Here is a 21154-nt window from a genome sequence, read left to right as displayed (position 1 = left end):
AAGACTTCCTCGAGATGAAGACGAAGAAGAATAAGAAGGAGAGGAGGAGAATGATGCGGAGGAGGAAGAGCGTGGCCTAGAAACAGTGGCTCGTCGCTGTGCTCTCCACCGTTTGGCTAGTCGTCACCGACGATCATGGTAAATGGCAAATGGCCCATGGAGAGGCACTCCGGTCCGCGCCTCCACTGGAAACGGGAGCACGCCACGTGAAAGTAGGAAGGGGAGGCTATAGCCGGACCGTCGTTGCTTCGTGCGGCTCAGTCGTTCGTAGACCTCGAAGGACGATAGAGGTCGAAGAGGGCACTTCCTCCTCTCCTTCCTCACGGCGCCTCACCACCTTCTCTCCCGTCTTTCTTTCCTTCGGCATTAATCGCCTTCCTCTTCAACCACCACCGTGGCAAACAGCACGAGCGTCGCAATAAGATAATCGCCCGCCCGCCTTCGAGAAAATTGACTTGTAACGAGCCCGAGTTGATACACGATACGTGGTAAAAAGGTCCGATCGCCCAACACCACGAAGGATGCAACGTCACATCTCGTTCCTCCTCGGGATCATCTTGCTGTGTTTCCTTCAAGGTCGGTATCGCTTTTAACCATTTGAACCAGAGTCGATCGATCTGGCGTTACCACTCTGTTGGTGAAAGTTGCAACAGGTCCGTTTTTCCCCCCTCCTCCCTCACCCTGCCCTCCCTCAACTTTGTCTTCCTTTCTCTTCTTCTTCTTCTTCTTCTTCTTCTTTCCACGTCATCTTTCTCTTCTTCTTCTTCTTTTTTCGACCACGTCCGATTATATCCAGACCGTGAAATTAAACGACAATTCGTCCAACGCAAACTGTTTCCAATAGTTTTCACGGTCGGCTAATTGAGAAATAAACGAGCTCGACGCGATGCACGAACAGACAGACGGGTCCATTCATTACGCTGCTCGCGTAGAACCAGCCAGTCGCCGGTCAGATGGAGAGTAAAAGCACCGCTCTCGCCGATTCTTCCACCGTTCCGATAAATGGTAATCGATAAATTATCGTGGCTCTCTTCCCTTCCGAAACGTTTCCTCCGATCGATCTTTTCACCGCTCTCAGTTATTATATTTGATAACTCGATTATTAAATTCCTCAAAAATTTTTCTTTTTCCCTCTCTTTAACACGTGCGCATCCAGTCGAATCCGCGATTGGTCGAGCGCATCGAGTGTTCGAAAGGACGGTCGGATCGATCCTGTCGCTCGAAGTGGGTCGCTCGACCAGAATTGCAAAAATTCGAACAGAACGTAACGTAACGTAGCGTAACAATTTCAAAAATATATATATATATATAAATAAACGCGTGGCATATAAAATTCCCCTTCTCTCCCCCCCTTTCTTTTCTCTTCGTTTCGTTTCGTTTTGTTTTTAAGAAAAAAAGGAAATCCTTCCGGGACGATACCGACATGCTCCGTAACGGACATTCTTTTTCTCGGCAAACGGCTTTGGCTGTGGAGCGCCCATTGAATTCTCGACAGGGAGCCGGTATCTCCTCTATGGATCCCTAAGTGCGATGCTTTTTCAACCCGGAGGGGGGGGGGGGAAAGAGAGAGAGAGAGAGAGAGAAAAGAACCAATGGTTTTTCGTTTTAATCTCTCGTACGCTCGTGCAACCTCGTGCACCTCGAGCCGACTCGCACGAGGGAGGGGGAGCATTCTTCCTCTTCCTTTTTGGCTTTATCACTCTCCGAGTAATAAGTAGATACATTTTACGCTTTCCTTAGTCGAGGCGCAAAAACGAGCGGTTTTTAATTAATTTAACCTCATTTATCGGGTGAAAACGCGAACGAAAGGAGAGAGAGAGAGAGAGAAGAAAAAAAAATTGATCGATTTCTTCGAGACTTCTTTATTTCATATTTTAATTTGTTCCGAGTTTGTACGCGTATAAAGATGCGTAGATTGATTCGATTATTACATGGTGTTATGGGCGAGGTAGTATGAAGAGGGGCGGTCGAACTCGTTCCAACTCGTAAAATTCGATCGAGAGCCAAGCTTTCGAAAAACTAGGTTGCGTAAAGAATGGTAAACCACGGGACGGCTTTCCTCTTTGATTTTTTTTATCGTGTAAAAAAACGACGTTGAATAATTATATACGCGAGTACAGGTGTAATTACAGGTTTATAAGGGGCTACGTCTTTAAGGAACTTTTAACGACACGTTTTCTTTTTTTTTTTTTTTTTTTCTTTCTTTTCCAACAAAATTGCGTTGTGTGACGAAAGATCGAGTCAATTTATCGTTACTTCCCTTTTTTCCCCCTTCTTTCTTTTTTCTCCACAGACACGAACGTTCGTAAAATCGACTTTAAAATAGAGCGGAGAATAACATTCTTCCCTTCTCTCCCCCCCCCCTCTCCCCTTACCCTCCCCCCACATATCGAGAGTAATCACGCCTTTCTCCGTTCCTTTACCCGATTATACTTCTTCTTCCTCTTCCTTTTTCTTTCTTTTTCACGCTCGTTTATCGTGTAATTATCGAAACTCGTGTTTAACCGAGTAAAATATAATCATCAAAAAAAAAAAAAAAAGAAAAACGTTGTGGTTTCGCTTCATTGACTTTCCAATCGGGCCCGAATCATCGTGACCCGATTCTTTCTCCATTGTACGTCTCTCGTAAGAGAGTATTACGGATTAAATTGACATTCCCGCATAGCTATCGGCGTTAATGATGTTACTCAACAGAGTTAAGAGGAAAGAAAAAGGAAGATATATATATATATATATATACATATTATATATGCATACGATGTTCACTGAGTTGTATTCCACAACTCTGCCGTTCCATCGACTATGAAGCGTGTTTTCACGGTTGAAAAGACTTGGAGTTTAGCCGAGTGGAAAAAGGGCACGACGCTTCTCGAGTCGATTTCGAATTTATTAATACGCGGATTAATACACCGACCACCTGATGATTGTGAAACTTTCTTCGGACGAGTTCGGTTACTTATTTACTTATTTTGTTCGAGCTAGTTCCTTTCTCGTCCATGATTTATTATTATTCCGTCGATTTGATCGTTTGCAACGCGATTATACAAAATTTGATTTCTACAAAAATTAATCATCCTTACAAAATATCGTGCACGAGTATCGAATCAATCTTCTTCTCCTTCTTTTTTCCTTTCCCTCCTCTCACGATCTCGAGTTAAATTCGATTTAAATCTCATTGGACGTTCGAGGGGAATCTTTTTCTCGCGGGGAGAAAGAGGAGTAAAAAATTTTTGCGCCGCACGAGTCCTTTGACTCGAGCATCGTCGTATTCCTCTCTCTCTCTCTCTCTTTCTTTCCTTCCTTCCTTCCTTCCTTCTTTCTTTCTTTCTTTCGAGATCGAACAGCTCGTTACCGTTACTCGAAAATGCTTAGAAAATATTTGTACGGCCTGGTTTTGTGACACCGAAACCGAGCAATCCTTGCATTTTTCTTTTTTTTTTTTATCTTTCGATCGATTTCCTTTCGAGTCCCTTCCTCTCGAGTTTTAATCGAATCGTAAAAAAAGAAAAAAGAAGAAAGAAAGTTTACTTGTAAATAATCACGGACAAATTACACGCGTCGCAAAAGCGTTAAACGGTGAAAAAATAATGTTGATGATACGACCGATTCCGGTCGCGTAAAACTAGCGTATAGTTGTAACTCTGCCTGCAAAAGTCGAACAGACTGTTAAACAAACATCGATGGAGGGAATAAGTACGATTTTATGGCAAGTGGAAAGGTGTACCAGCCAACGGGGATCAGGGGACCATTGATCCTCCATGATCGGAAGAATCCTCGATCGAATACCCCCCTCCTCTTCTTCCTGAAACAAATTATTCGTCGAAGAACGAGGATAAAAGAAAAAAGAAAAAGAAAAAAAGAAACCGCGAATCGAGTCACGTTTCGTTAATTTCTCTCCCTCCAAATCCTTTTTCCTTCCGATTTCCTTCTCCCGCTTTCCTCTCCTCCTTCGCCTCTTCTTCGTCGAACCTCCTCCCCTCCCCTCAGCTCCCCAACTGGCTGGCACGCTCGCTCGGGAGAAACACGCCGGATTAAAACACTTTCGCGGCCGTGAATCCGCGGCCTTTCACTGGAAATTAGATTAAACATCGCACGAGCACGAGGCCGATAAATATAATACGTGTATCGATGCTGCTTTTATTCTTATTTATTTATTTATTTTATTTTTTTTTTTTTTCCGTAGAGAGCGCGTAATACGTTCGTACAACGAGGCCTGGTGCCGGGTTTAATGGAACGTGTCGGGGAATCTGGTACATCTGCCTCCTTCGATCGCTCTTCTTTTCTTACTTGCTCATTTATTTGTTTACGACGAGAAAAAGTGCTCGTCGTCTCTTCTAACGTTGCGATATTACACGTTTCTCTGTAAGCCAGCCTCTTCCTTCTTTCTTTTTTTTCAAAGGGATTCGAAAATAACGGATAAGATTAAGAATATAATTAAGGGATCGTGTATGTAATCTGAACTACATTTGGTTGACATTGCGATAAATGAGTTTTAGTTTTCGAGTCGTTAACGAGTCCTTCTTGACAGCAACCGATCTCTATCCGATACATATTATGCGCTTGATCCAGTGATAATGATACAGATAATATCAATCGACGAAATATGAATTCAGCATCGTTGTTATATTATATTATATCTGAACGAAATTTTCTGATTTTTCACCATCGTGAAAATTTAATTAATACGACGATGTACAATTATCGTTACTCGATCGAGTAACGCGCTCATGCATTTATACAACGCGTGTTAATAGAAATAATAGTAAGCGCGAGAAGGAGTTCGAGTCAGCTTCGAGAATTCATTCTCAACAATTTTCGTTGAACCGCGAAAAATGAAAAGTCACCGTTTTAATCATCCGGGCGGATCGATCCTCCTCCCTCCTCCTCTTCCCTCGCTTTGCTCTCTTGTCAGGCGCGCAAGGTCGCCAGGATCGAGCGCGCCATCGATCAAAGTCGAGCAGAGGTTGCGAGCCAACCTTGGAACAAACGATCGTGGACCGCAAGCGATGAACCTTAGTTCCGCGGAACTGTAACTGTCCCCCTGGTGCCTCGATCGATAAACCAGTCGCGGTTGTCCTTTCGGGAACGGCACCGTTACCGTGGCTCGATTCATCCGTCGATAGGGTACTTGACTTACTTCCCTGACCTCGAGACCCAGTGAACGTGATGCACTCTGATGAATTTCAAACGTGCATCATCCATTCTTGATTCTTTATCCTCGATCGACCCTCTCCGTCGGATCGATCGCGAGCACCAGCTTCGTTTTCTTCTTCTTCTTCTTCTTCATTCTTCTCTTTCTCAAGGAAATGAATTTTCGATTCGCTGATCGAGGATGAAAAGATGGAAAGAGGTTGTTCGGCGTTAAGAATTAGCATGGCGTTCCTTCACGATCACGTTTACCAAGTTTTTACAACCGACGATAGGTGGACACAACAGCTGCGTCGTTGTTGTGCGCGGTAACGATATGCGCATAAAAGATTTCGTGTATTCGTGGGAGGGGGAGGGAGGGGAGGGAGAAGGGAATAAAATGCTTGCCGAACGCGAGGTATTTACGCCTGTGCGGTAAAAGAAATGCTCCTCACGTTTTTTCGATGTTAGCCGACCTCGAACACCATCGTTAAAATGTGAAGATTCCTCGAGTTATCGAGGGGAAGCATTTTCATCGTTGCCTATTTTTCCACGAGGTGGCGAACGTTTCAGATTTGTAATAATATACGGCGAGGCGTGGATCGTGTGTTATATTTGATGGATATAAATAAAATACAAGGGTCATTCTCGGTCATTCTCCATTATACGAATATGGTGAAACCGTAGGATTTGATATTCCGTTTTTTCAGAATTTCACAGATATTCTATTCTTGTTAATTGTTTATTGGAATTGTATTCGAACGAAATTTTAAGAATAAAGTTACTTCGAATGTTGTTGGAATATTTTAAATAAATTTACTGCTATTTATAACGTAGTTACTTTATTATTGTCCGATTCTGATGCGTATACGTATGTACACTTGGCAATTATTAACGAGAAGGAAAGAGGAAAAAGGAAAAGGCGGAAGGAAGATAGAGGAGAGCTCGTTTATTTATTTTCGTCATTATTATAATAAATCAAAGTTATCAGTTTCACGTTCCACTTTTCCGGTTTTCACGTGTGCGTGTGTTACGAGGAAAAGGAACAGCAGGGACTGTGTTTCCTCATTTGCGCGGCGAGAAATCATGTAAATGAGAAAGCTACACGCGCGCGCGCGCGCGCGCGCACGCGAGAGGAATAGAAAACGATTCTAATTTCGAACGATTTTCGATCGTGTTCGCTTGGTTCTTTTACCTGTAATAGCGATGAGTACGATCGTAGTCATTTCCCCTCACGATCGAGGGTTGTGAAACCCTGGCCTAGACTTAAGTAGGTATGGAGGTCACGGAGGTCGAGGTCACTTTCATGATTCTTTCCTTCTCTCGGTGAATTATACATTTAATGGCTATATCATAGGTTAAAGGGTATCGCTTGAATCGCGAGTTTCATATCAATGAAAACCGTTCGTGATCGGTCGATTAATTTTCCACGATCGTGCAACTTTTTTTCGCCTGAAACCGGTTGCATTAAATAATATTGTATCGCTCTGGTAAAAGAGAAAATGGATATCCAAGTATGTAAGTAGTCGAGAGTAAGTAGAATCAAGGTCGCTTTCGATGTATCTACTATAAATTTGAATATATTACTTTTATTAATGTTATCAATCTACAATTAATTAAATTCTTGTCAACTATTTTCATCAACTTGATGAAAAATTTATAGCCTGTAGATTGATTCTAGTCGTCTTATTTACGCTCGTTATATTAATACGAGGCGAATCTTTTAAATCGATTATTATCGCTCGTCACGTTACAATTTTTTTTTTTTTTTTTGATAAAAAGTAAAATTTCTCATATAAAACTATATATTATTTAATCGAATTACTTAATTTATAGATAACTTTGGGAAGAGATAAATTCAAAGCAAAAAGATTAAATGAACGAGGACTGCGCATGTTTGTCGGTAGAAACGTCGACCTTGGTCGATAATTTCTCTGGCACGCAGTGATGCATTTCTTCTTAATCGCTTAATATTCCGTCCCTCTTACCTCGTTTTAGTCTAATTATCTTTAATATGCAATTTCCTTAAGCGCATGTATACCTAACATTCCCCATACAATCCTGGTTCCCCTTCGCATATCATTCAATGAAAATTCTATTAAAGATCGAGCTCAGGGAAAGCTCGAATTACGCGCCGACATTTCTTCTGCCCTAATGCATTCACGCGAAACGAGCGCCACGGAATTATCTTTCTTGAACAAGGAATAATGTAAAAAGAACCGGACCAAAATTCTTGATTCAGCAGTCGGTAATGTCATGCGCGAAACGCGCGGTCCTCTTATTCCCGTTATCCAAATCCACGCGAAAAACGTAATCTGGATAACTGTGCATGAGAAGACGGAGAAAACAAAAAAATATGTAGAAAAAAGTATGCAAAATTAACTTACGACCAACGACAATGATCTTTCTGCATGCTCGCTATATGTATACATAATGTATACTTATACATGTAAATTTTTCATTCGCGGTTAGCGGTTTGTAGTCGAATACTAACATTTAAAAGATATATGACCGCGAGCAACGATTCTACAATAATCGAGATACGCTGTACATGCTATGAATTATAAAGTAAATCCAATCGAAATATCCTATTTATGATATTCAGCCGCGTTTGCATAATTATATTTTAGAAAATATTACATTGTCGATTCTTTTTAATCGTTTTGGACAAAACGAACGAATATCGCGTAGCAATTTTTGAAAATTGTAATCGAATAATATCGCTATCATAATTAAATAGAAAGAAAATGAAAGAATGAGAAATCGTAATTTGAAATTTCATTTCATCGCGCATCAATCGAATCGAAGAGAAATTACACACACTTCTATCGCGATGATGAAGTGGAAAAAAGTGCAAGGGCAATATTACGATAATACGACGATGAAAAAAGTATACGACGTATGTATGTGAGTAACCGATCAAACGTTTCTCCGATGTAACGGATCGCCACGGTATACAGTGCACACGCGTTCACGTGCGAGATCGAGCCGATCTGGGAGGTAGTTTTTCGCCCCAGTACTCCACTTACTACCACCACTCGCCACTTAAACCGAACGCGACGATTTATGGAACGCGACTCGTTTGTCTTGTTCCTTTGCCAACAGCGACACACATACCAATTTTTTATCGCCTTCTGAGACCATACACTCCCTATCTCGCACGTTCTCTTCATTACGATGTGTAGTAATGTTAACTTGAATTCAACGATATCGTTTTTTAACACACTGATGTGATCGATCAATGGACCATTCTTAGATTGACTATTGATTAACGATATATATTGCTTGGCCACGAGAAAATGAAAATCGAAATTCCGTTTGCTTTACTGAGCATATTATTAACACTAGCGTGCTGGTATAGTAATAAGTAATTCTTGTAAACTATGAGGATGTATTTTGTTAATAGTTAACTCTTTATTTATGGGATGAGTTTACGCCAATGCTTTCAAGTTATCGCCACGACATCGTTTTGTTCCAGTCACACTTGATATGTTCATTTATTTTCTTTGTCAGACGATTCGATTGTAGATGTGACCGTTTCGGCCAATTGGGAAAATACGTGTGAAGTAGGGATATCAAGTAGTGGGGCAATAGTATCCAATAGGTGTTGCTTTTCTGCTTGTCATGTTCCCAGAACGAATATGTATAAATCATGATACTTTCTACCGTTTAAAAATATTGTGGAATTTAATTAATTTTATATTACAACAGGCTTTACAAAGCATTCGTAACTTTCTTAACTGACTGCCAGATTGGCAGAAACAACTGTGATGCATCGTGGCAACGAATACAAGTTGGAACCTGTTTCTATTAGTAGCTGCCAGCTAATTTGTAATTACCTAGCTGTTTTACCGTTTGAAATATTTGGTGCGCATGGCCGTAACTTGGATATTACATGCGAAACAAAATTTGCGAGTGAAATTTTTCTCGTCATTTTTTAATAATAACTTGATCGTGCGAGTGTAACTAGATGGTAAGTTTATTCTTTCGTGAATTCGCGTTTCAACGCGTTTCTTTACAACGTTATCGAAACAATAGCGTTGCTAGGCAGGAAATGGGATCGTTTCATAGCGATACGGAAGTCACGACGATAGATACGTCGGTAATGTCGGTAGAGATTCTTTCGGTACGGGAACACGGTTATAAATAAAGATAAACACTCTGGAATAATGACTCGTCGATATTTAATATTATCTTTTATGACAATTACGTGGATCGAGTTTTCGAAGATGCGCATAAAGAATCCCACTGTGAACAATTACGATGTCGGCAATTTATAACGGAAATACTAGAAATAGCAAAGTTGCTCGTTAATGCAACGCGGCGTGGACGTGTTACTGGACAATGCTATGAGGAAGACGAGATCGTTTTGCGATGATAAAGAGGAGGGGGATTGGCTAGGACGAGAAGATCGACCGACCATGTGGTTACATTGTGGAGAAGAGGAGGCTGCACGAGAAACAGAGCTCGGAATCACGGTGCACGAACAAGCTTACCGTGATTTTCACAGTATCGATTACGAATGATTTACGTTGTCGTTTCTTTCGTACTGACGCGATAGTGTCCTGCGCACGCGATCATACGTAACTACGTAAGTGCTCGCGTTGGTCAGATTTCGCGGTCAAGATTATCGTCAAAATTAATGGATTACCATTTAACCTCTACGTTGCTTTATCTTTCGTTTCAACTTTTTCTATTTCTTTTTTCTCTTTGTTACTTAACTTATTTATATTCGAACTCGTTGCAACTTTTCATCGCCATTTATCAATATTCCAAATTAGGTTAAAGAGAATCATCCTATTCTATGTATATTCTATGTATAGATACTTGTACGTGAAGAATCGCCGATTCATTTATGTATAACCAATGAGCACGTGAATCATGAATAAAGCAAACAGCACGTGTAAAAATATAAGTTCCGGTTCTGGATTATCCGTCGATTATTCATAGGCATGCTCGCGCGGATTAGTCGAGTCGTGAAATTGTCGATCGACTACCGTGAAAATTTCAAAGTACATCCTACGTGATACGTGATCTTCTCTAAATGAAAGTTGGTGAAAAACTATCTTCGGTATCGATAAAACATTAGCGATAAGCGACTTAATTATCTTACCTCGAATCAAATATTTTCAAATACCAGACGATCTCTATTATATTGTTGCAACCACAACGTCCAACCAATTCATCCAACCTACCGTTTTTCCGCTCGTGTCTCCAGGAATAGCGGCTAGGAAACAAGAACAAAAGCCGCAGTCCCGTACATTGTTCATTTTATTTACGAGCCACGGTTTATTCGTATCAAATCGTTCCGGTTCGTTAAACAGATCCTTATTCCACTGTTATCGATCTCAAAGAGAGTTGGAGTTGCGAGTCGGTCGTGTATATCCCTCTCTTTCTCGGCTTCTCGTTTCGTGGACAAAAATCCAAGGAGCACCAGCATCCACCCGTGGTCGGTGTGCATCCTTGCCGTGGTTCACCGACCCGCATATTTCTCCTCCTTCTCCTCCTCTCCCCCACCCCTTGTCACACTCGCTCCTTTCCTTACCTCGTTCACTTCTCGTTGGAGGAAGCGGCGGCGCGCATCCATTGTGCACCATCCTCCGCATGCATGCATGCATGCATGCATGCATGCACGCGTGCACGAGCTTGGCTGCGCGAGCCGTACAACTTCTACGGGGATATAATTTGATCTACATTGTTCGCCAATCGCCCCCTGGCCAGACTGGTCACTCCAGTTATTGCCATAATTGATTCACTTAATCGCGCTCGTGGGAGTGACGGACACCTCCTTCGGCCTCCCGTCTATCAATCTCGCACGTCCCATTCGAAACGATTCCTTCTTCGTCTCGTCTTCTTTCAACTCCTCTCGTCGTCGTACGCGTGAAAGTTATCGTCCAATTCTTTCTTTCTTTCTTTCTTTCTTCTTCCGCCATTAAATTGGAACCACGTCTTGAAAGGTTCTAAGACACGTTCTACTTAGAAATAGAAATTCAATTTAGATACACGCATGCGCGTATCGTAGCCAAGTATTAATAGATATCATTCGATAAATGGTGATTGTCGTAATTTCGGAGAGTTTACGCTCGTAAAACGCGCTTATCTCGGACTCGTATTCGGTTATTAGCGTGCTTTGACTCTGCAACGAAGCAGGAAGAAGCGTAACTCGTTTATTACACGGAAAAAGGGTATAATATTGGCGATGTTCGCGGCGTCTTTGAGGGAGAAGCTGCGGCTGACCAGGAAGACCGTTCTTCTATGATACAATGCGTATCGGCCTATCTCGTTCACTTTGTAAATTTGATTCTTTTGGATTCAGGCGAATTACCGTCGCAGCCGAACGGTATATCGAATCGTTCGCTTCGATCGGCCGTGATTCCAGCAAATTGTATCCTGCGGAGAAGCCTGGCTCGATCGTTGCGCGACAGAGATGTCCTAGGCACGTGATTTTTTTTTTTTTTTTTTTTTTTTTTTTCCCTCTACGATACGAGAGGAACGGATACGAATATGAGATAGAAATATATATTTCTGATCAGTGAAGATTTTGACAAATGATTGTACGTTATTATTCACATACATGAAATTTAATAATCGATAAAATGTTCATTCAAGCATTTATATCGTAATTAAAATTTTTATTAGTTTTTTAAGTTAAGTTAACGATGTTTCACGTTCGAAATAACTTTTTTCGGAATTATTTATTTAATATGAAGAAGAATTATTTAATATGAAGTATTTGCTTGCTAATAATTGAATGTGTCTTTCGTTGATTCTTATTAGATATTATTGCACTGAACGTGACGATCTTTCGATTAATTTTCTTATTGGTTCTTGCGATAATTTCTTCTGAATATTAAACTTCCACAAATATCTTTCGAACAACGAGATCGATCTATTGAGTTTCGTAAATTTTAATTATATCATTGTATTTGTCATTTGTATGAAAGATAAATTTTATTATACTTACGATATTATACTTTGAGAATGATGGAACAGATCTTTTTTCTAAACGAAACTTAACCTACATTTTTTTACAGAATAAAAAGTAGTTTGAATATTTTTTGAACACAATTTATACATGCTATAAGTAAATTGTTCTAATTGTTTATTTGACATTATTATTATCCTTAAACATTAATAAAATCTCTATCGATCATTACTTTAACAAGTTTCACAATTTATTTCTCTTAAAAAAAAAAAAAAAAAAATAATAAACAGTGTATTAACCTCTTAATTTATTTAGAAAAAAATAAAAAAAGGAATTAAACTTACTTAATTACTTACCATATTTACTTATTATAACTTAATATTTATTTTTACGTTCCACACGAAATTCCTCAAACTTTTTCACTTGATTTTTTTCCCGTTATTTTAAGACTCTCTACGCTAAAAAATAAAATGGATATTCGTATTCTTTCCTCTGTAAATAAAACTGCAGATAAATTATCGAATCGCATCGATTAAGCACGTATATTATTAGCTAGTTGGTAACAACCAGAACCAAAGTGTACCGGTGTTGCAGATCGTTTGAGATCGTGCTTACCTGCTTTGCATCGCGCGTTTTGCAACCGTTTAACGCACGTGTTGGAGACTGGCAAAGATGCAAATTTTATACCTGCGTTTATCGATTAGTCGCATGAACGAGATTCGTTTAAATTACGTACAACGATTCGTGAATACGTTCGAAGATATTATTTTACAAATTGATTCGAAAATTCTGATACACAGATCGCATACAGTAGAATCAAAGTCGTCGACATTTTTAATACACAATTTCAAAATTGTTTTTACAACAGGCTGGAATGGAACGTTAAATTCTGAACATTTTATAATTCAAAATTTTGCTTTATTTTAACCGTCTGTCAAACAGAAAGTTGCATCTAAATTAGGATTAATCTTTGTGCATCGGTTCAAAAAAAGAAATTGCTTCGAGTATCCATTGTACGATCACCAAATTTATCTCATTAAAACGTACGGTAAAACGGTGTTCGAACACTTGCCAATGTATGCATATCGATACGTATCGCCACGATATCGCGCCAGTATCTTTAACTGTACACCCTGATTCTATAATTTGTTACATATTATGCGAGCCGGTGTAGAACGGCCGTAGTAAATCCTGTGTGCTGTTGACCCGACGATCACTGGACCGAAACCAAGCCGGCGGACCCGGTGTGTTGCAGAGATATCCGCGGCAACGCGGGTCAACAGGAAGTAATTAAAGTTTCGACAGAATCTCTCCCGGGTTTAACCTCGCCATTACCGGTGGTGTTGGTCGCTGTGGAAAAAAAAAAAAAAAAAAAGAAAGAAAATGAAGAGAAAAAAAAAAATCGCAGGACGAATTCTCAAACGGACGAAGGCGATCTCGCCTTCTTCCTTTCCGGTTTGCTCGATTATTTTTAACTCGACCTTTCACGCTCCCGCGAGATGAACGCGCGCTCCCCGCAATCTCCACGCGCAGATCCGCTTTTTCGAGGCGATGCATCGCACGCCGAGCAGCAACGATCCAGGCTCCGATTACCAATCTTTTCTTTCGATTCCTCGCCACTGTATTTATCTTGTGCCAGTCACTTTCCTTCGCGCGTTCAATCTTTCCATTGTATCATGTATCTCTACCTCTCGTTCAAAATGAAAAAAAAAAAAAAAAAAAAGAAAAAAAACCACCATAAACTGCGTAACGATATTTACAATACTCGTAATATTTAACGATCGATCGATGAAAAAGAAAAAAAGTCGAACCGCGCGTGTTCGATATTTTCTTTCCTCCCGAGTATCGAAGATTGAAGAAAAGATCGATTAATTTTTTTCTCGATAATATTTTATAAATATTGTGCTCGACGAGAAGAAAAGTATTCGCAAAAAAAAAAAAAAAAAAAAAACCACCATAAACTGCGTAACGATATTTACAATACTCGTAATATTTAACGATCGATCGATGAAAAAGAAAAAAAGTCGAACCGCGCGTGTTCGATATTTTCTTTCCTCCTAGAGTATCGAAGATTGAAGAAAAGATCGATTAATTTTTTTCTCGATAATATTTTATAAATATTGTGCTCGACGAGAAGAAAAGTATTCGCAAAAAAAAAAAAATTAAAACGCGCGTTATATTCGATACTTACTTTCCTGTCGAGCGAAGATTACGAAAAAATTGATTAATTTTTTTTTTGCCTACGCAGATTTAGCGAACGGCGCTTGCCCACGAATATGTCCGCCAAGCGGAGAGCCAGTATGCGGTAGCGACGGAGTGATCTACGCGTCTCAGTGTGAAATGCGGAAGAAGATGTGTGGAAAAGGTAAAAGGGCCTGTTTTAACTACGTAATAATAATTATGATTGGACGGCGCGTACGTTGCTTGCTCGTTCACCTTCGTTTACAACGTCCGCCGCGTTTCTTACGCGTTTCAAATTCTCATCCCTGGGATACTATTTAAGAATAGACGCATGTGACGCGTACCGAAGGCAGCGATAATTATCGACACTGAACGAATTACGCAGGCGTGACCATTGCCACGGAGAAGACCGCTTGTCTAAGATCGTCCGGAAGTAAGTGCGAGCATCGATGCCCCGGCGATCAGGATCCCGTATGCGGAACCGACGGCCGTACCTATCTCAACAAGTGTATGCTCAGAGTGGAGATTTGCAGAGTCGGTATCGAATTGTCGCATCTGGGCCCTTGCAACAACATCTCGGCGCACAGGGAAAACTGTCCTGTCTCTTGCGATTTTGCACCGCTCGACGGGCCCATCTGCGGAAGCGATGGCAACGTTTACAAATCCACGTGTCAAATGAAGTTACTCACCTGCGGGTACGTCTCTTCTTTATCATCTCTGCCAGGATAGATCGGTACGGTTTCGATTTTTTTTCTATCAGACAAGGCGTCGTGCGCACGAACAAGAAGCATTGTCAGACCACGAGGCATTGTCGTGAATCGTGTTGGCGCGGTGCCAAGCCAGCCTGCGGTAGCGATGGAATCCTTTATTCGAATACCTGTAAAATGCGAGCAAAGAATTGCGGGTAAGAAACGTGATCCTTGATTAAATTGAGGCGGCAAGCCAAAATTATTCGTTTTTTCTTTTCTTTTTTTTTTTTTTTTTATACCTGATCGATCGTTTAGCAAACACGTGTTCGAGGTGCCGATGTCATATTGCGTGTCGCTCGAGCGGACATCTGGCGGCCAAACCAACGCTTGCCCCTTGGATTGCAAAAACGAGCCAGAAGTGCCAACCTGTGGATCAGACGGGAGTATATATAGGAACGAATGTGAGATGCAAATGCTTAATTGCGGGTTAGTATGGCCAATTTTAATTAAATATCATCTTGTGGACTGTTTATAATTTCGTTATTTACTTTTTTTGTTTTTTACGTTTCATTTCTCAGGCAAGCAAGAAGGAAAGTGACAGTGGTAGATTTTGAAAAATGCAAAAGCCGTTTGACTAAATGCACGAAACAGCAGCAAAGGTGCGGAAACGATGTGGATCCGGTTTGCGGAAGCGACGCGAACACGTATCCGAATCAATGTCACTTAAATGTGGCAGTATGCTTGTAAGTCGTGAGAGATAATCATTTCTCAAAGAAGATCCATTCAGAGATAAATATTAGAGATTAATCGTTGATTCTTGATACGTTGTTATCGTTGCCTTTCAGGAAGGGCATTCAATTGGCTCATGTTGGAGAATGTACGACCTTGAAAGAAACCGAACAGTGCCCCGAAGATTGCAGCGAGGTACCCGAGGAACCAGTTTGTGGAAGCGATGGCAACGTTTATCGGTGATTAAGAACGCGTTATTTAAATTCCAGGACATTTGCCGTTTCAAGACTTTTTTCTTTAGGAAATTGCGAATCACAAATTATTTTCTATCATTCTTATATATTATATTCTTTTGATAAATATTTTTCTTCGATGTTAATTTTTAGTATTAATTACATTCATAAATCATACTCGTATGTTTTTAGATCTCTTTGCCATCTACGACGCGAGACTTGTGGTCAGAGGGTGGTTCAAGTGCCAGCGCAACATTGCCGTACTACCGCGCTTTGCAATCAAATCTGTAGCGGAGAACGCCAATTTGTTTGTGGTTCCGACAACAAACTTTATCGTAACGAATGTGAGATGAAAAGGGACAATTGTGGGTAAGCAATAATTGCGTTTTTGATCGATTAAGTAGGTGAAATATGCATTCGGTAATGATAAAAATCCAAATGTTCCAATTAGGAAACACGTGTATGTGGTGCCCATGAAGAGATGCGTACAAGGCTTCTTATTCCGTGGTTGTCAAAAAATTTGCCCACCCTATTATGATCCTGTTTGCGGTACCGATGGTATGACTTACAGCAACGAATGTTTTCTGGAAATCGAGAACTGTCGCAGTCGAAGCATAGTCACGAAGAAGTATCATGGCGTGTGCGGTCAACCGACTGAAGAACCTAAGAACTATTTGTATTAGTTTCATCGAATTCGATCTATTCGCATTTTTGTTGTCTCCTTTTCTATCTCTTTTTCTCTTCAGAAAAATATTTTCTTAAAATATGATCGATACTATTTTATGTAATCGAATCAAATTTTTCGAGTAATTTTTATATCTGTTTTTTTTTTTAAAACGGAATTTTAGTACCATTTTCTTTTTCGAGAGAAAAATTATTCGACCGAGACTGAATTCTCTTAAATTACTCATTTGAACAACGTTGTAATTCGTAGACAACAAGTAATTTTCACACATTTGACAGCCCTTATCGTACGCGCAAGTATCCATGAATTATCAAATTTTTATATTTATTTCATATTTTTTATTCATTGAAAATGATGGATTCTTGCACGATACATATATTTTACATTCATAATAGGAATTTCGCGACGCTAAATTATGCGTTTGTGTAATTTGTTCGATATCTTCGCACATTACTCGCTGATTAATTCATTTTTATTTATTTTAGTATTCTTAATTATCATATCATCCTTTCATCATTTATCGCTAATACTACGTAACACGAACAATTCCAAAATGCATTTATATTCCAATTATTATAAGAAAGTACATATTTAACTATTATATGTACGTATATCCCTCTTTCTGACATGTGATTTTTTTATACCATAATTATCTAATCATTGTATACTTTTATTTATTCAATCAAACATTTGACAATCATTTTTTGTATCAATATTAATATACATGCTTCAAGTGTCAATAATAAACTATATATGGATATTTTTAGGTAAAAAAATGATGTAATTATTCAACAATATTCTCTACATCGATAAAATAATTGCCAAAATAAGCAACAGTAGATAAATAATTTAATTTAAAACGATATTATGCACGAATACTGATAGATGGCGTTAATATTTACATCGATGAGATTGCCGTAAGATGGCAGTAATATTCGCTGATATTGACAGGTGCTGAAGGAATATGGCGGCCAGTGTTTACGACAACTGATCGAAACCGATCGAATTTACGGATGAGTCGTGTGCTTCGTGTATTATTTACGATTTCTCTCCCGACACAGTGTTTTCGTTGATCTTTGAATCGTATGCTAACCATCCGTCTATTTTTCGTTAAAATAATTGAGTGTAAAGTTGATCCGATTAGTGAAACGAGCTTCTCGATCTCGAAACTTTGAGATCAGGTGGTGGATTTGTCTTTGATACAGAAGTGCTTCCGAAGCGGATCACTGGAATATTACGGGATTCGTCGTTATCGTAAGTACCGATAATTAATCCTTATTTTATTTTTGATCGAACAATTGAAGGATCGTAATAGAAATGAAGTATAGTCAGTTAAATAACGTGTGGAAAACTGATAAGCGAAAGACAGAAGTGGCCATCTTTGAGCCTCCCTGTGTGTTAGTTACACCGGCGAAAAAGGATCACGATTACACGAATCGTGTTACATAAAATGATGCTGCAGTCGGATGACACATAGAATGCCTTGAATAATCATTATGTGAGAGGAAGGTTTTCCTTCTTCCGTGTATCTTACTATCCTGTTCCTATCTTCTGGAAGTTGTCTTTAATCTATGCGTGTAATCAAATACATCGTATCATCTTCTATTTATCTTTATTTTCGATTTTTCGATATTGGCAAACTTTCATTCGAACGTTTAATTACATATATGGAAATAGGTCATACTTTAATTTCATCGAACCATAATTTGTTTTATTATATTTTTTTATTTTTATATGAGAGGGAAAAGGAATATTGTACTATTATTATAATTTATCAATTACAATAACGCGAAAAATACATGAATATTAAAATATCGATATTGTATATCGAATTAAAAATCATTAAATCGAACCTATCATGATAAACCCGATATTAAATATTTTGAGATGCGAGTTTTTATAACGCTCAAAATCGCGCGCTTTCATAAAATTACAATTGCAGAGTAGAAAAATTGTTTGATGTAAATGATATATAATTGCAAACGGATTGTTAATCATAATCCAGATCTCTCGATATATTTACCGATCTTTCATCCATTTTTTATTATCTTATCATTTATCTTTGCATGACTTGACGATTTTGTGATGATGATACCAAGTTAAGAATTTCAGCAATCAGAGAAAGAATGAATGTCGCATGTAATTAAATTTATCGATCGTTTCTCTCACTTCACATACTTACTACACTTCGTATACTCGTCGCGATTATTCTTTTTGTATTTAAAAATTTGCGACGGTTCTTGTACATCGTATCGTTTTTACCTTTACGTATACCTGGTTTTTGAAAGGAAAAAGGAATAATATTGTTATCCTTCATTTGCCTATCGTTTTGAGACTTTTATTTGGAAGAATGTGGTAAAAGCAATATCTATCGATTTCTCGAAGAAATTAAAACATAATCATTGTTCGATAATCCATTATATGAGATAAATTTAACTAAAAATAAGATTATGTTATATTATATATGGTATATAATTTTTTCTTATCTGGTTACAATTCATTTTAGGGAAAATTCTGTTTCATCGAACTCAGAAATAGAATAGAAAGAGAACGTTTAATGGTGAAAAAAAAATTTTATATAAATTCATTGATTGGATCGTCGAGTTAGGCTGCGCTCAATACACAAATGAAAGCAGCAATCGAGAAGTCGTCCTCGATCAATCGTAACGGCACCTTGTCTCGTTCTTCTTTATTAAATGAATTTCCTAGCAAGTTGACCTACAGATTACTTTTGCACTTCCAATTGCCACGTATCGTCATCGTCTGTTATTGTACACACAGACACACACACATATATACAATTTATTCGAATTTCTCATATAAGAGAATGTATGATATATTACGTATATCTATTATATCCATTTACGATAAAACAATGTAATATTTTGACGGATACATCTTCATAGACAATAATGTCGACATCGTTGAAATTATTTATCGAATACTCTATATAAAAATGAAAATACTACATTGCAATAAGAAATATTATATCAATAAATATATATTATCTATTATGCTCTTTTGCATTAATTCATCGCGATTAAATATCGAATGAAGAGAGAATTGTATCCTTTTACATATTACATACGTATATTATATACGTATATCGTAATTATACGATCTTTCGTGATAGAAATAAGTTTTGATTACATATCGAAGCTGACGAACGGATTGACTATTTGCTTTCTGACAAAACTAAGGAAGTCAATTACAAATTCTCACGTGCATTTTCATGAAATTAATCGTATACATATATAAGAGCCCCCTCGATTCGAAATAATCTATTGTGTTTTAATGGTCATGTCACACGCTCTCGAGCGTTGAACAACGTAAATCGACCTCGAACCGGATCTCACATCCGTTCTTTTTTCTCTCTCTCTCTCTCTCTCTTTTCTTTTTATTCCTTTCAGGAAGGGTAATATGGAATTAAATAGGGGTGGCGGGATCTCGCGTGTCTCTGCATGTGTATGTAAATCCTATTCTGTGCTCATAAACGGACCGAAATGCACCGTCTACGAGTATTCAACCGGTACACAAGAGAGATAAATTTCTCTTCGAGTGGCGCATTGTGTCGTAATAAAAATTCTTTTGACGGCCGTTTAAAGAAACACAAAAATAATAGGAAGCGTGTTTTATCGAGCGCAATTTCTATCGTGGTCTCGTACCCCCTCTCCTCGCCTCTCGACTGGTGACTCGTACAAGAAATAACGTGCAAAATGTTACGCGTTCAGCAAATTTTTTTTTTACGCGATAACTCATTCTTCTGCTTATATATATATATACACACACACACACACATAAATACCTGTTTTTGGGCACGCGTAATCGAAATTTAATGGTTTCTTTCAAACGTTTCTTTCACGTCTCACCCTACCACTTTTTCCAAATAGAATCCTCCTACGTAATCAAAATTAATTCATTTCGATATTCGCTTCGTTTTCGCTTTCGCTTTCGTTTTTTTCTTTCTTTTTTTTTTTTTTTTTTTTTATCTTTCATTCGACCAAAATTTGTAATTGTTGGTTACACGCGTAGCAGTAATCGATATTCCAAAATCTTTTTCTTATCTCGGTCTAGAGCGTTATGGAATCGTGGTGCAAAGTGGAAACACAGGACTGTGGCCTACGGCCTAGTCCACTCGGTACGGTTCTCATTCGTTTCCGGTCACGCGATTCTGCCCTTAATTAATCGTGACGTCGAGGACGTACGCTAGATTTTCTTCTTCCTCGATTTTTTTTTCTTTCTCATTTTTTTTTTTTTAATTTAATAAGCGAAGCGATAAAACCACGAAATCTACGAAAATGCGTGTCGTTATCTCACATTACGGGATGCTTTATTTTCATGGGCGAAACCGGAAGCTTCGGGGTGCACGACACTATTGCCACTGTTTATCCTTCGCGATACGTTATCTTATCCGCTAGTCCTTTACCTCTGTTGTCCACATAGATAAAGTCGGCTAGACGTAAATTCTTTCTGTGTCTCTTTTTCACTGTTTTTTTTTTCTTTCGTTTATTTTTTCTTCTTCTTCTTTTTCAGATTTTGAACGAGTAAAGACGTAAGTAATAAATGAATTACAGGGAAAATTCAA

General features: G+C 38.8%; 2 protein-coding genes across 4 annotated transcripts in view; both read left to right on the top strand.

The window, feature by feature from the left end:
* The first annotated feature begins 107 nt into the window (after positions 1–107).
* LOC100872320 (serine protease inhibitor dipetalogastin) lies at positions 108–17345 on the top strand. 2 transcript variants are annotated; one of them, XM_003689876.4, is made up of 9 exons: positions 108–576; positions 14301–14417; positions 14619–14928; positions 14994–15137; positions 15238–15408; positions 15501–15665; positions 15768–15890; positions 16077–16253; positions 16336–17345. In XM_003689876.4, exons 1-9 carry the CDS (start codon positions 522–524, stop codon positions 16565–16567), a joined length of 1494 nt encoding a protein of 497 aa, XP_003689924.1. In that variant the 5' UTR covers positions 108–521; the 3' UTR covers positions 16568–17345. The 2 variants fall into 2 exon arrangements, with proteins under 2 accessions (XP_003689924.1, XP_086759871.1); XM_086903745.1 differs by having other exon boundaries at positions 243–576; positions 14556–14928.
* Positions 17346–17680: 335 nt separating this feature from the next.
* The window catches only part of Fak (protein tyrosine kinase 2 Fak), a 32867-nt gene continuing 29393 nt past the window's right edge, over positions 17681–21154 (top strand). The window contains exons 1-2 of one of the 2 annotated variants that reach the window (XM_086903708.1): positions 17698–17823; positions 21103–21121. The gene's annotated coding sequence lies outside the window, so the exon portion shown is untranslated. Of the gene's footprint in view, positions 17824–21102; positions 21122–21154 lie in introns of both variants that reach the window. The other variant, XM_086903707.1, reaches the window with a different exon arrangement.

This window comes from Apis florea, unplaced genomic scaffold (assembly GCF_048593485.1).
Source record: "Apis florea isolate Af1SG1 unplaced genomic scaffold, ASM4859348v1 contig_2293_pilon, whole genome shotgun sequence".
Taxonomy (NCBI): domain Eukaryota; kingdom Metazoa; phylum Arthropoda; class Insecta; order Hymenoptera; family Apidae; genus Apis; species Apis florea.
The sequence above is the reverse complement of the archived record's forward strand: the minus strand, read 5'-3'. Positions and strand labels throughout refer to the sequence as shown.